This window comes from Dipodomys merriami, unplaced genomic scaffold (genome assembly GCF_024711535.1).
Source record: "Dipodomys merriami isolate MVZ:Mamm:240054 unplaced genomic scaffold, mDipMer1.0.p SCAF_496, whole genome shotgun sequence".
Lineage (NCBI taxonomy): Eukaryota > Metazoa > Chordata > Mammalia > Rodentia > Heteromyidae > Dipodomys > Dipodomys merriami.
This window is the reverse complement of record NW_027206064.1, coordinates 383,864-400,049: the sequence shown is the minus strand read 5'-3', so window position 1 is coordinate 400,049 and position 16,186 is coordinate 383,864. Positions and strand designations below refer to the sequence as shown.

The 16,186-nt window shown below is 40.6% G+C and overlaps 1 protein-coding gene across 4 annotated transcripts in view; it reads left to right on the top strand.

Moving 5' to 3' along the window:
* LOC138809373 (F-box/LRR-repeat protein 21) overlaps positions 1–16,186 on the top strand; it is a 45,567-nt gene that overhangs the window by 14,637 nt on the left and 14,744 nt on the right. For 2 of the 4 annotated variants that reach the window (XR_011366822.1, XM_069995886.1), the window contains exons 2-6: positions 1,424–1,520; positions 4,116–4,482; positions 4,893–5,015; positions 9,128–9,299; positions 10,278–10,411. Coding sequence is in view for 3 of the 4 variants with exons in the window: in XM_069995886.1 (XP_069851987.1) it covers positions 1,441–1,520; positions 4,116–4,482; positions 4,893–5,015; positions 9,128–9,299; positions 10,278–10,411 (876 nt within the window). In the remaining variant the exon portion in view is untranslated. Of the gene's footprint in view, positions 1–1,423; positions 1,521–4,115; positions 4,483–4,892; positions 5,016–9,127; positions 9,300–10,277; positions 11,556–16,186 lie in introns of those variants that run through there. The other 2 variants (XM_069995885.1, XM_069995884.1) reach the window with 1 other exon arrangement.

Here is a 16,186-nt window from a genome sequence, read left to right as displayed (position 1 = left end):
TTATCTGGAAACAGTGATTTGACAGATGGCATCAGAGATCAGATTGCAGTAAACCCAAGTGCATTCCCTCATTTGCCTTTCAAAGGTCAGCTTGATGAGTGGAATTCAGAAGGATACTGAGAGAGAGTGAAGCCTTAAAAAAAATTTTTTTTGCAATGCTGACGTTTTAAGCTCAGTGATATTCTGCTATCAGTGGCATGCTGCAGCCCTGTTTAGAATAGATTCTTGCTTTCTATCTGGGCACATGCCTGTGTCACAGAACATGTATGTTAGCATTCACTACTGTGTCCAACTCCCTTCATGGAGATGGAGGCTTTTGCAGACTTTTCTCCCCCAGGCTGACCTGGAACCATGATCTTCCATGATCTCAGACTCCCAGGTAGCCTAGGATAACTGGTGCACATTATAGCACCCAGTTACAGGTTAAGAAGGGGGTCTCATGATCTTTTCTACCTGAACAGGCCTTCATGAAGCTAGGATTACAGGCATAAGCTACTGGCACTCAGCTAGATTTAAGAAACATTTTTAGTAGATTAATGGGTTGCTTCACTTACTACTTTTATGTAGCTTACAGAAGTAGAAATAGCACTTACTTGTTTTACATTTACCCATGATGCCAAGGACATGATTTTATCCAAGTAACTTGCTATTATTTTCTTCCTTTCTTTTCTTTTTTTCTCTCTCCTAATTTAGACAAATCATTTGCCTGGATTGGCCAAACCTCAGATAAACTATGAATGAGTCTATGATAGATCTATCACTATAAATGAAAAGTTGAAAAGCTCTTGTGTATGTTCCATTAATAGCAGAGCAGTTGTGTTCATATGGAAACAATAATACTATACAAATATTTTGGTTATTATTGCTGTGATTGTGTTCTGTGCTGCAAACATGAGATCTGAAAGATGTATACAACCTGTAAACAGATAAGTGTAGGGATGGAGCATGGTAGTACACACCTGTAATCCCAGCTACTTTGTAGGTGTAGGAGGAGGATTGCAGTTTGAGGCCATATAAAAATGCAGGCAAGCCTATCTGAAAAATAACTCAGAAAAGGACTTGGGAGCATGGTTCAAGTAGTAGAGCATGTGTCTAGCAAGAGTGAGGCCCTGAGTTCAAATCCTAACATCACACACACAAAAAGCCTAATCAACTAACCAAACAAATCAAATAAATAGAGGCATGAGCTACCTTAAATTTTTGTTAATCTCTCTCCATAAATGTTAATTCAAATGTGAGTTTTCAGGCTTTGCTCCATCTATAGGAGAGCCTCAAGTATTGTAATACTTCCAGGCTAGTAATTTGGAATTAGTAATTCCCTAGCACAAGCCTTTAATATGTACACAATGGTATATAAATAAACTGACTGGACGTGCACTTCTATACCCTGATGAGTATGTTCTGTGGCATTTTGCTGAGACAGGGGATGACATCAGATGGATGCTGGTGAATTTCTCCTGGCTGAACTTGCTCTATTTCCTTGGCTCAGAGTTACTTATGACATCAAAGATTTCTTTAAGGTAAGACTGCTTGGGGAACAAATACCAAAAGGACAACAACAAAATACAGTAAAAAAAAAAAAAAAACTTAATCAATTTCTTTAACTTGAAGCAATGATCAGTTTTGTAAATAATCACATATTTTGACTAGAATTTTTTTGGGGGAGTCGGTTATGGGGGCCTGAACTCTGAGCCTGGGTGCTGATCCTCAGCTCTTCAGCTCAAGGCTAGCGCTCTACCACTTGAGCCACAGTGCCACTTCCAGCTTTTTCTGCTTATGTGGTGCTGGCTTTTTCTGCTTAATTTGGTGCTGAGGAATGGAACTCGGCCTCATGCATGCAAGGCAAACACTACCACTGAGCCACCTTCCCAGCCCCTTGACTAGAATTTTTATATCCAACTTTTCAAGGATAAAAGATGGATTTGAGGGCTGGGAAGATGGCTCAGTGGTAGAGCGCTTGCCTTGCATGCTTGAGGCCCTGGGTTCGATTCCTCAGCACCACATAAGCAAAAAAGAAAAAAACCAGAATTGGCGCTGACTCAAGTGGTAGAGCGCTAGCCTTGAGCTGAAGAGCTGAGGGACAGAGCCCAGGCCCAGAGTTCAGGCCCCACGACCGGACCCCAAAAAAAGATGGATTTGACTTACATTCTACAATATATTTTTGTGGTCTGCATTGTCATAAACTTGCTTTATATAAAGTTTGTAATTTGTAGGGGTGTTTATGTTCCAATAATTAATATACATCAGGAAACAAGAAATTGAAAGCATTATTTTTACTGTCATCAATATTAATATAATATCATGTAATTATTTATGCTAATTCTACTATTAGTCATTTGCCAAAATGACTTTACTCAATTTTAACGGTCCACATGACATAACAATGAGATTTAATATGTAGCACAATGTTTAAGAGAATTTGCAAAGCAGTTTTTTAAGATGACATTTGGATGAAGCCTGTGTTTTATGTTTGGCATCACTTTTTCTAATAAAGGATTATTTTAGGAGTAACCTTTTTTTAGAAATTAAGTTGAATGAAATGTTCTCCATTTTGTAGATTACTAAATGAAACTGATATAAGCAATATTAATGAGTGTGTTCAATCTTCTGAGTTCCAAATCCAGTTTCCACTCCTTACCTTAATATTTTATGGACCTAGTGTTACAGGCTTATATATTTCTATTTTGTGGGGCTGGACAACCCAGGAGATAGTTGTGTATGTAACTGTCTTGTGTAAACACTGAAGTGGATGTAGCAGCTCTTTCTCTAAAGAGATACAGCTTTGCAGCTGTTTTTGTTTTCCACTTCAATTTTCAAAGTCCTAAAGATGACTTTTCATTTTGTTCAGTAATTTTATAGGTCAGTCATGCTCCTGGGAACCAACTCTGTGTTATGGTTAAGAAATGCTTCCCATCAGACAGAGTGAATCACAAAGCAGATATATTTTCGTATTAAATAAGCACTTTATTAGATTTGAAGGTATGTTTTAGTTATGACACCTAATCTCCCAGATATGTTCTTAACATTGCAGGGAGAAAGTGGGACTAGTTTTCCTAAAGTTTAGAACCTCACTTAGTATTTTTTCCCCCATTTAAACAGTTGTATACTTAAGATGCTTTGGATTCAGCGCCAAATACATGTAGAAAGTGACCATCCATATTTGGATCTATCTAGGCTTCAAATTAATTGGAGCTTAGTGGTATCCAAGGATGGCTAATACGTGAAGATGTCATCATTTCTTTGGGGGAAAGGGGAAGAATGTCTGCTACCAAGCTGTTTGTCATTGCTTAGAGAAGATCGAGTGTGTTGCTTGAACAAAGACTGTCCCTGCTGAATCCCCCTTCTCTAGAGCCCCGCCTCTCCCATGTGTCACCTGTCATCTGAAAACTATTGCAGATCATTTGACTTTTTGTTAGAATTGTGCTTTGAATGAAGCAATGAAAATAGTTCAGAAAAAGGCATCGGGATGGTTTCACATAGAGCAGCACAACTGCAGCACTCAACTGAGCGTGTGCTGTGAACTGGCACGTCAGGGAGCTTCAGTTCCCCCAGCAGCTCCAAGTAGTGCCTTTGTCCCTGCCCCCACGACTGGCACGGGGAGGCCTTGCCACCATCAGATCACAGGGCCAATAAGCGGCTCAGCTGAGGGGTACTAGAGTTGTTCCTTTGGTTGCACTGTCTCCCAGAGCTCTCCGGTGTTCTTAGCAGAATGTCAGTACCATGCTTCCTCCTTGGTAGGAGATACAATCATTATCCAGGAAAACAAACAAACTTGAGACATTACCTCTGGAGGTCTCCTCATCCCATACACACTCAGTCACATGACGTCTCTTTATTTCACTGTAGCCGGTCCCATCTGTTTCCATGCCGCTGATTTCTACTTTACCATTGATTATAGCTTTGAGACTAGATTTACGCTTATTTATCTCTGTGTCTTCAGCACGGAGCAGCACCCATCAGGGCATAAAAGTGGAGGAGGATAGAATTTACATTAATTAAACAATTTTCTAGTTTCTGATATCATTCTTTGCAGTCAGAGTACAAATATTTTACGGAAATATTTGGCGGGGAGGTTGGGGAAGGTCATACATGTCACACTTTTCTAATGTTTGCAGGATGAAGAGGAATAACCTCTCTGTGGTGAATAAAATTGTCCAGTGTTCCCCGGCGCTAAAGCAGCCCAAACGTGGGCTCTGCTCTTCTCTCCACCAGACTCACATGTGTGCTGCCGCTGTCGACTGGGGGGGTTTGCCTCACCATGTGGTGTTGCAGATTTTTCAGTATCTTCCTTTAATAGATCGAGCCCGAGCATCTTCTGTGTGTAGGCGATGGAATGAGGTCTTTCATATTCCTGACCTTTGGAGGAAGTTTGAGTTTGAACTGAACCAATCAGCAACTTCGTATTTTAAGTCCACTCATCCTGATCTCATCCAGCAGATCATTAAGAAGCATGCGGCCCATCTCCAATATGTCAGCTTTAAGGTAAGGAAAATAACACTAAGTGGAAGCATGACTGACCATTTGCTAACAGCTCTTGTGTAGATCCGGATCTGTTTCTTGAGGCACTTGATTAAGTGGCAGCATTTTTATCACAAACCCTTTCCCTGGGTTTCCCTAGTTAGCGTAGGGATTGAAGTGGAGAACCTAAACTGTAACTGAACAACCCAAAGTTTGGTTTTCTTCATCTGGCTATTACTGTAAAAGATTTGAAAATGTGAAGTGTTTGGAAAGTTAATTTGTCTTCTTTATAATCCCAAGACATTTTGTATAAAGAAAGATATTTATATGGATGGCAGGGATGAATAGAATTTCACAACTTGTTTAAGTGACTCTATTTGTAGTAACTCTGTCAAGTCGTCTTCAGGAAGTTCAGCTGGAAACTGTCTTTCTAGGTGGATAGCAGCACTGAGTCAGCAGAAGCGGCCTGTGACATCCTTTCTCAGCTGGTAAACTGTTCCATCCAGACCCTGGGGCTCATCTCCACAGCCAAGCCCAGTTTCATGAATGTGTCAAAGGTAGGGATGCTGTGCTTTCTTGTCAGGTGTGCTAAATTTCTTAAATACTGTCAAACCAGTCAAAAAGGATTCTTTTGGTAAAGACAGTCCGTATCCCATGATTAGTCAGAGTATTTGTACTTACAGCTTTCTCTTGACTAGTACTTGTTGCTGGCTGATTTTTTTTAAGCTATCTTGTCATTTTAGTAATTTTTCCACAGTAGATGTCACTTACATAGCACTTATATAGATGCTATGCTGACTATGTTCAAGTGCCAGTGTATGTAATTGCTTTGACTATAAAGCCATAAAGGCTATTCTGGGTACTTTTCTATAATACTAGGGTCTCTTGCTTGGCAGTAGAAGAATACAATATTTAACTGAATAAACTATGCTAGTTAGAACCATGTTTGGTTTCATATAGTAAAGCCTATATCACTGAAGTGTGTTTCTCTTACATTAAAGAAATCCACAGGTGAGGTATTCTGTAGCTGGTCTGGAATTGTTAAGAACTGAGGCTCCCACTAGCTTCTCTCCTCTCCCCAGAGTGCTTTCATTGTTTTTCAGGGTCTTGCTGGCTTTCTGAGGGCCCTCCATGATCCCGTGCTGGCTGAGTAGCTGGCTGGAAGGAATGGGGAAGAAGGGACCACTTCCTTCTCGTGGAAACTTCCCAGAAGTACTTGAGACAATCCCATTTATATCTCAGTCTTGGGGCCTGAGGTTTCAGGGAAAACAGGAAATCTTTTAGCTCAGTGGCATTGTACCCATCTAAAAATTAATACTGCATTCCCAAAGAAGGCTAGTTGATTGTTAGGAAAAAATCCACAGACTCTGCCACAGAAACTGCTACCTTCCCTTCACTCAGTTCCTCATCTGAGTGTCATCTTCTTAGAGGCCTTCCCAAATCACATTTGTGAAAAAAGCACCCTACTTTCTGTTGTATTGCAGTATTTTACTTTTATTTTTATTTTTATTTTTGGGTCCAGTCGTGGGGCCTGAACTCTAGGCCTGGGCGCTGTCCCTCAGCTCTTCAGCTCAAGGCTAGCGCTCTACCACTTGAGCCATAGCGCCACTTCCGGCTTTTTTCTTTTTTTGCTAATGTGGTGCTGAGGAATCGAACCCAGGGCCTCAGGCATGCAAGGCAAGCGCTCTACCACTGAGCCAACTTCCCAGCCCTGCAGTATTTTATATTCAGTACTTGAAGTCTCTTCCGTATTTAACATGATCCTTGTCTTCTCCCCACACCAAAACAGATTCACCAAAGAAAGACGTTCTGTCTGTTCCCTTTACCCCAATAAACCCATAATTAAAACAGTGTCTGATCTGTAATAAGCTCTAAACTATGGTTGTCAGTAAACTGGACAATGGAAACCCCTATCATAGAAGATAGAGGGACAGCAGCATCTTCACTCTTGCAAACTGGGTCGTGTTCTCTTCAACAAGCCATCTGCTGGCCTGTTTATCTTAAAGAGTATATGGTACACTGAAGGAAAATGGGTCATTTAGGGATTAAAGTAATACAAGTAATCAGATGAAAACTTACACTGGCAGTTACTTTCCTGGTTATGAACTACAGGATAAGAGTGACCTGAAATGCTTTGTAGATACTAGCAGTTATGCCTCCTGTTGTACTCCAGCCTGTAGGGCCAGAGTCTAGATTCACTAAGGCAATCACAGATGAGGTACTTACGGGCTTCTTCTCAGCCTCCTTCCGTTCAGTGTGAGTGGTATGGTTGCTGTGACCTTGCTCAGTGGCACTGGAACTTTTTTCCCCCATGTAATCTAAGGGAAAATGGGATAAAATTATTTAGCACTTTACTAAGCATAAGAAGTGCCTATCATGCCAGGCGCCAGCGGCTCACACCTGCCATCCTAGCTACTCGGGAGGCTGAGATCTGAGGATCACGGTTCAGAGCCAGCCCAGGCAGAAAAGCCCGTGAGACTCTTAATAAACCAATAAACTACCAGAAAACGGGAAGTGGCACTGTAGCTCAAGTGGTAGAGTGCTGGCCTGAAGAGCTCAGGGACAGTGCCCAGGCCTAGAGTTCAAACCCCATGACCGAAAAAAAAAGTGCTCACCAAAGATATTACCATGATAAAATATGTATTCCAATGCTCAAATTCTATCAAGATTAACATCGAATTGAGAACCAGTTAAAGAATTCCATTTCTCAAAGAAAAATGATTCATTCTGTCATAATTTGTAATTGTAGATCTGTCTTTTTTTCTAAATAATTATGTAGCATTTATGGCATTATAGTTGTACATTCTAATGAGGGCCAGAGAACCTTTAATAGAATTCAAATTGATTTTGAAAAAGAAAAAATGATTATGCCTAGATTTGATTTCCAGACCTTTTCTATCTTTCTCAAAAAGAAAAACTAGTGAGTATGAAAGTGTTTAGAATTCTGTCAGAGAGGGGTGCCCGTGGCTCATGCCTGTCATCCTAGCTACTCAGGAGGCTGAGATCTGAGGATCACAGTTCAAAGCCAGCCTGGGCAGGAAAGTCCATGAGACTCTTTATCTCCAATAAACCACTAGAAAACCGAAAGTGGCGCTATGGCTTAAGTGATAGAGTGCTCCCCTTGAGCTGAAGAGCTGAGGGATAGCACCCAAGCCCAGAGTTCAAGCCTCATGACTGACAAAAAAAAAAAAAAAAACCAACAAAACTTCTATCAGTTTTGGAGTGAAGCTATGAAGCTGTAAGTTTTAATTTGTAAGTCTTCATTGCATGTAAAGATTTGGATTTGTGCTGCTTAGATAATTTACTAGGAAAAGCATGTCATTGAAGAATGTGATATCCATTCATTCATGCCTGCATTCCTCACTCATTTTCAAGAAACACTTACCATCTACTAAGTGCCAGAGGCTATTTGAGGTCTGGAAATATGGGAATGAATAAAATGCATTAAAATGGCGTGTCTTCTAGGGGAGGAGTTGAAATCCTCCAACCAACAAGCATCATGGGCTTTGAGGTTCTGCCAGCTCTGCCTCACGTGCTCAGCTCCAGAAAATACAGACTACAGAGGTGGACAGACATGGCTGCATGCCAGACATACTGTGTTTGTAGACATTGAGATCAGTTCCATATAGTTTTCATGTCATACAATATCGTTTGGTTATGTCATTCAATAAAGGTGTGACTGTGAAAGCTGTTAGCTCATAAAGCATACAGAGATAGACCATGGGCTGAATTTCACTGGTGGTCCATTACATGCCACCCCCTCTTCTAGGAAACAAGTGTTCATAGATCTTCGGTATCCTCAGGGTTATGGTTTCAAGGAGATCGCCACTGAGGAAAAAACACACATGCTCAGGATGAAGAGAGTTCAGTACTTGATTTTTGCTCTCATTCCACCACCCAACTTTTACTGAAGACATGTTACCTTCAACAAATCTCAGGTTTTCACTTTGTCACTAAAATTAGGCACTTTCACTTTTGTCTTGCATTTGCTTTTCTGGGGAGGCATATTTTCCCAAAATTAAAGGTGGAGAAACTGCTGACCACACCATGATTTAATTACAACTAGTGATAATACCAGCCTGAGAGTTCCCCTCATCATCTTAGCTGTGTAATGAGAATGTAGAAATTAAAATTTTTTTGCTGTTGTTTTTAAAAAATATACATATTTGTCCTTTTAATACTAAAAACCAAATCCCTTAACATTGAAAATAACTGCAAGTCCTTATTTTGTGAAGCTTTGGAAACTTGTTCCTTTCTCATCACTCCATTTATCATAAAATGATGAATGTCCTCTGGCTCATGATACTATGGAAAGAGAAGCATTTTGACGGTGTTTTTTTTTTAATTTTTTTTTTTTGGGTCCCGTCGTGGGGCCTGAACTCTGGGCCTGGGTGCTGTCCCTCAGCTCTTCAGCTCAAGGCTAGCACTCTACCACTTGAGCCACAGCGCCACTTCTGGCTTATTTCTTTTTGCTTATGTGATGCTGAGGAATCAAACTCAGAGACTCAGGCATGCAAGGCAAGCACTCTACCACTGAGCCACCTTCCCAGCCCCATTTTGATGGTTTTTATTGTTTCCCTAGCATCTGTTGACATGAGTTGTTTCTGAATTAATTGAAGCTGGGATTTTAAAATAACCTTCTCGTGTTTTCTTCTTGTTGCCATGCCAGACTCATTTTGTGTCGGCACTCACTGTTGTGTTTGTCAACTCAAAATCATTGTCATCAATTAAAATTGAAGACACACCAGTGGACGACCCTTCCCTGAAGATTCTTGTGGCCAATAATAGTGATACACTAAAACTCCTAAAAATGAGCAGCTGTCCTCACGTGTCATCTGATGGTAAGTGATATCTCTGAAGAGTGAATGATTTTTTTAAATTATAGTAGTTGTAACAGAAGTACTTGCTGAAAATTACATGCATATGAAACAATTCCTTGAAGTAATTTTATTCAAAAGGACTCTTAATCTGCAACCTAGATATAGCTTAAATTGCTTCTCCTGAGAATATCTTCCTTCGTTCCTTTGTTCCTTCCTTCCTTCTTTTCTTCCTTCCTTCCTTCCTTCATTCCTTCCTTCCCTCCTTCCCTCCCTCCCTCCTTCCCTCCTTCTTTCCCTCCCTCCCTCCCTTCTTCCTACTTCCCTCCCTCCCTCCCTTCTTCCTTCTTTCCTACCTTCCCTCTTTCTGTCCCTCTCTCCCTCCTCCCCCTCTTTCTTTCTTGTCCTGGGCTTGAACTAAGGACCTAGGTGCTGTTGTTGTTAAGCTTTCTGCTCAAGACTACTGCTCTATACTTGAGCTATAGCTCCACTTAGGCCTTTTGGTAGTTTACTGGAGATAAGAGTCTCACACAGGCTTTTATGAATGCAATCCTCAGCACCCAATGAGAATATCTTAATTTTACACACACACACACACACACACACACACACACACACACACACACACTTACATATCATGGCAACTTTCTGCTTAGAAATTATTAAATATAGTTGGGTATGTTATAATTTACAATCTCAGTTATTTGGGAGGCACAGATTAGAAAGATCACAGAAAAATTGATGGGTAAAAAGTTAGCAAGACCTCATCTCAACAAATAGCTGGACATGGTAGTACATGCCTATAATTCCAGCTAGATGTGAATTATAGATAGGAGGATCAAAGTACTAAAAGGCTCTGAGTCCAAGCCTCAGTATTGCTTTAAAAACAAAGAAGAAAAAATCATTAGATATTAGCAGATAGTAATCAAGATCAAAACTCATAAAACATTATAGTAGCATCAGTATGATTCTTTGTTCTTTTTTACCCCCGGTTGCCTCCAGGAATTCTGTGTGTCGCTGACCATTGTCAAGGTCTTAGAGAACTGGCATTGAATTATTACATCCTCAGTGATGAACTGCTCTTAGCACTTTCCAGAGAGACCCATGTTAATCTTGAGCATCTTCGAATTGATGTTGTAAGTGAAAATCCTGGACATATTGAATTTCATTCTATTAAAAAACACAGTTGGGACGCACTTATTAAACACTCCCCTGGAGTTAACATTGTTATGTACTTCTTTTTATACGAAGAAGAATTTGACACCTTCTTCAAAGAAGAAACCCCCGTGACTCACCTTTATTTTGGTCGTTCAGTAAGCAAAGCGATTCTGGGCCGCATAGGTCTTAACTGCCCACGACTGATTGAGTTAGTGGTGTGTGCAAATGGTCTTCAGCCTCTCGATAAGGAACTTACTTGCATTGCTGAACACTGTAAAAACTTATCAGCCTTGGGTCTCAGTGAATGTGAAGTTAGCTGCAGTGCATTCGTTGAATTTGTAAGACTGTGTGGGAGAAGGCTGACCCAGCTGTCTGTCATGGAGGAAGTTCTGGTTCCTGATGGTAAATATAGTCCAGATGAGGTTCACACTGAAGTCTCTAAATACCTGGGAAGAGTATGGTCCCCTGACGTGATGCCTGTCTGGTAATCTGCTACTAAAGAACTTTCTTTCATCAGTAAGATTATCAGCTTTCTGTCTATGCAAGTGTAAATGTTAGGATTCATTGCTGAAATATTTTAGTGCTAGCAAACAGTTTTAATGGACTGGGGTTTTTGGTTGTTGTTTTTGTCAGTCATGGGGCTTGAACTCTGGACCTGGGCATTGTCCCTCAGATCTTCAGCTCAAAGCTAGTGCTCTACCACTTTGAACCACAGCCCTACTTCTGGTTTTCTGGTGACTAATTGGAGATAGGAGTCTCTCGAACTTTCCTTGCCCGGGCTGGCTTTGAACCATGATCCTCAGATCTCAGCCTCCTGAGTAGCTAGGATTACAGGTGTGAGCCACTGGCACCTAGCTTAATGGACTGTTTTTAATGGATTGCAGAGTCATTTGAAAAAATATGTATAAGAAATCCAAATAGCCAAAAGTTCCTGGTAATATATGACACTGACAACTGTGTGAATTAGATGGTTGATAAGATATAAACTACAGATGGTTCTGAATACTCTTCAGCCTTTCTTGAAGACATATTTTTAGCTTCTAAGCAAATTTACAATATTAAACTTGGATCTCTTTAAATTATGCTTTTACAACTCCATATTGTTTCAGTTGCAGCTCATTCATCTTGGTGTGTAACTAATCTTGGTGAAAAACTAAGAGTAAAATCAATATACCGATACAGAGGCTTCCTTCATTGTATTTACAAAACTTTTAGCACTCTTAAAAATCATAAGATCGCCAGGCGATGGTGGCTCATGCCTGTAATCCCAGCTACTCAGGAGGCTGAGATCTGAGGATCATGGTTCAAAGTCAGCCTGGGCAGGAAAGTCTGTGAAACTTTTTTTTTGTCAGTTGTGGGGCTTGAACTCTGAGCCTGGACACTGTCCCTCAGCTCTTTAGCTCAAAGCTCGTGTTCTGCCACTTGAGCCACAGCACCACTTCCAGCTTTTTTCTGCTTATGTGGTGCTGAGGAATTGAACCTGGGGCCTCATGCATGCAAGGCAAGCACTCCACCACTGAGCCACCTTCTCAGTTCCCCATCCCCTTATCTCAAACCACCAGAAAACTGGAAGTGGCACTGTGGCTCAAGTGGTAGAGCACTAGCCTTGAGCTGAAGAGCTGAGGGACAGCGCCCAGGTGCAGAGTTCAAGCCCCATGACCGACAAAAAAAAAAAAAGAAAGAAATCACAAGATCATCCTGTTATTCAATTAACCCCTAATATCTAATGTAGTTGAAATTCTACTTTATATTAACTTAGAAGGTAATTGGCATTTGATTACAATTAAATAAACTAATTCAGTTTATAAAGATTAAATGGATTAATACTAGATAGATACAGAAGTAAGTTCTGCAAGATGTGTCTAGGAATCAGCATTTACTGGCTCCCTGCTGTGGTCCTGGAATGCTGTTAGTCCCTTTGTATAAGTGATTTAATCATTTAATTAGTAGTACAGTTAAAACTCTTCACCCGCCTGCTATCTTTAGGCAGATGATCTGTCATCACAATGTCATGGAATACGTGGCTCCTTCCTGCTTCGTAGCCTTCTTAGCCATCATGGTACTCCTTGCCCTCCCTTCTCCCATTTCTCAGTTCACTGGAGCCTTCCTTACACCTGGCCCAGCCCACTCAGGCCAAGTCTCTGCTGTGTGTACACGTGGCACTCTGTGTTTCCCCAGATTTTTCCTCACCTGAGTCTTCTTCATACCTGGTCCAAACGCTGGAGCCTTCTTCACACCTGGCCCATCCACTCAGGCCGGATCTTTGCTGTGTGTACGTGTGGCACTCTGTAGTTCCCTGTGACATTTATAGCTGTGTTGGTTTCCTAGTTATTTGTCTCTTTATTACCTGTTCATTCCATTGCACTGGAAACTCGCATCAGTGCCAGATAACTGTTTTTTTTTTTTTCACTTACTGTAACTGTTAGAAACCAACTTCTTAAAAATAAGCAAAATATTTATTATTTTTCCAGTTTGAATAGTTATAAAAATAATTAAGATATTCTATGGGTGGTTCTAGGAAGCAGCAAGCTTTATGACCCTTGGCATTATTTTCTCACTGAGCAGTGCCTCTCTGTGACTGGTTAAAGCAGGTTGCTCGCACACACCATTTTGCTCCTCACTCTTGAACACTATCCTTCATTAGGCAGGCACAGTATATTCTAATGGAACTAGTAAAACTAGTTCTGTGTGTGTGTGTGTGTGTGTGTGTGTGTGTGTGTGTGTGTGTGTGTGTGTGTGTGTGTGTGTGTGTGTGTGTGTGTGTGTGTGTGTGTGTGTGTGTGTGTGTTCGTGTGTTTTCTCTGTCTTTGCTGGTCCTAGGACTTGAACTCAGGGCCTGTCCCTTAGCTTTTCTTGATCAAGGATAGTGCTCTGCTCCTTTGAGCCATAGTTCTACTTCTGGCTTTTCAGTGGTTAGTTGGAGATAAGAATCTTATGGACTTTTCTGCCTAGGTTGGTTTGGAGCCATGATCCTCAGATCTCAGCCTCCTGAATAGCTAGAATCACAGGCGAGAGCTACCAGTGCCCAGTGTAAAACCAAGAGTTACTGCTGTTGTTAGACATTTCAGGAAGGCACAGAAGGAAGGAGTGAGGAGCCTTTTTTCTGCCAAGGACCATTCAGATATTTATAACATGATTCATAAGTCATATAAAATTATCCACACAGGCAGATGGCCTTGGGCAGCTGGTGAGAAGCCTTTGAAAATATGTGTCTGTCCCCGATCATGTCCCAAACCATTTCAAGGTCCTTTCATAGTCCCTGGGATGGAAATTCCCTACCCTTGAATTCAAATCCAGTCAGAATAACAGAACAGAACCACAAACAAAAGACATGGCTTAGCAGAGATGGAGCTGGGGGTGAGAGCAGTGGTGGAGATACTTCAGGGATCAGCCCCCAATCTCACCCTGTGTTATTTTAACATGACATACAGAATGAGAACCCGGTACCTAAAAGGCAAGGGAACAGAATGGTCTAGTATTTGCTCTAGAAGCTATGGAAGCAAAGGAGAGAGACTGGAGAAGAGTTGTTGAGGGAGAATTCCCCATAGCTTGCTGGCACAGAGAGAAGGAACAAACAGGACTGGTCACCTTGGGAGAGAAGTTCTGATATTAAGTGGAGCTTCTCATTGACCTTGTAGTTGAACCTCAAGAACTAAGCACTGACATGAGTCTTAAAGCAGAAGATCTAGTTCATTCATGTCCATTTCCTCCAGTTGGTTTGAGTTTTACTGCGTTAATAAAAGGAAAGAGTAGAACAGTTTTTAAGACAAAAAAAAATCCCAAATAGTATTTTTAATATTTTACCCAATTAGAAACATCTCCATATACCTTAAAGTTTATGAAAAGTACTATTTTTCTAAGATTACAGAATTCTAACTAGATAAGTAAATGAGTTTGTTATCAAATGTATTCCCAATTTTAGTCTTTGAAACATTCACAGTCCTTTGGGCTTATGTGTTGCTGTTCATTTGTTGGTTTACATTTGTTATAGGATTCTGGAGAAGTCTGAATAATTTTTTTTGGGAGGAGTCAATGGAGAGAGTGAGGAAAGGATCCTTTTGTAGGTTATACTGAATAAACACAAAAATAGGCTTCATATGCTTTTCTTTTCCTACCTTATGAGTCTCGCTGGCCTCATTTGTATTGTACTCATGCTGGAGAGATGAGTCAGGAGTCAGAAGATTTTTAAGTGCTTATATATTGCTTTTATGTTTTTGTGTGTGATCAGTGTCCTTTGAAGAATGTGAGAATTCTTCCTTTTCTAGGTCTGGTCTCCTACATTAGCCATGGATGCTTTCTTCCTTTCATGTAACCCCCTAAGTTGACATTTTTTAAGTAATAATTACTTTTATTCACAAATAAGAAGTAACAATATCTGACATTACATTTTTGAAGTATTATTATAATCATTCTTACTACAGAAATTTAACTAAGGACTTTTACTCCTCTATAACTTGAATTCATAATGTTTTTACTAAAGTTGAATATGTTATCTAAACAGGTAAGGGGAAAAGCCCCCATTCATAAAATGCACCAGGGGGCGCTGTATTCCAAATCTTCAAGAGAAATGTCCTTAGTCCAGGGATTGCATTTTTATTGAACAGAGATAAATGCTTAGACAGAAGTCCATATTCTTGCTCTTCTTTGAACAAATTTCGGGTTTTTTTGGGGGGGGGGGTCCGGTCGTGGGGCCTGAACTCTGGGCTTAGGTGCAGTCCCTCAGCTCTTCAGCTCAAGGCTAGCACTCTACCACTTGAGCCACAGTGCCACTTCCGGCTTTTTTTTTTCTGCTTATGTGGTGCTGAGGAATCGAACCCAGGGCCTCATGCATGCAAGGCAAGCGCTCTACCACTGAGCCACCTCCGCAGCCCTCTTTGAGCAAATTTCTATTCCAGATAATGAACTTTGTTTTAAAGCAACATCCGTATCAAGCTACTAAATGATCACCTCCTAAATAATCACTTCAGAAGATGAAAGAAAGCTAAGCACAGAATTTCATTTGTCAAATAATTTACAGTTCTTTTGAAGTTGCCTTCAGAACCTACAGCTGATTTTTTTTTTTGGTGCCTTCGCTAGGAGCACTTCCTTTATCTTTTTAAAGCAAATGTAACTCCCAGAAGCAACCTGAAGTCATTGGGTGCTGATAAAAGAATAAGGAAGATCATTGAAACCTATAGTGCTGGATATGTTTTCTTAACCAAAACATAAGTTCTTAACTTGTTAGTCTTTTTTTTTTTTTTTTTTTGCCAGTCCTGGGGCTTGAACTCAGGGCCTGGGCACTGTCCCTGCACTTCTTTTGTTCAAGGCTAGCACTCTACCACTTGAGCCACAGTGCCACTTCTGGCTTTTTCTGTGTATGTGGTACTGAGGAATCAAGCCCAGGGATTCATGCATGCTACGCAAGCACTTTACCACTAAGCTACATTCTAAGTCCAACTTGTTAGTCTTATACAAGTTGTCATGACCCAGTAGGGAATGGGGTCTGACTGGATAGAAGAAAGCACTAATTGTATAACATAGCTTCTCAGCCACCTGAGAAATAATACTATTAATTCTTTCTTTTTCCTGGACACCCTCATGCTGGGCCTTTTGCTTCTGTAACATTATTCATACTAAAAAATACCCAGGGAATCACCCAAGCTATGAAATTACATCATTGATAGTAATTTAATCTTTCTAAACAATCTTCCCCTTTCCAAACCTAAGGGAGTATTCATTATTTTCTTGGTTTCCTTTTTAGTTTCATTATCTCT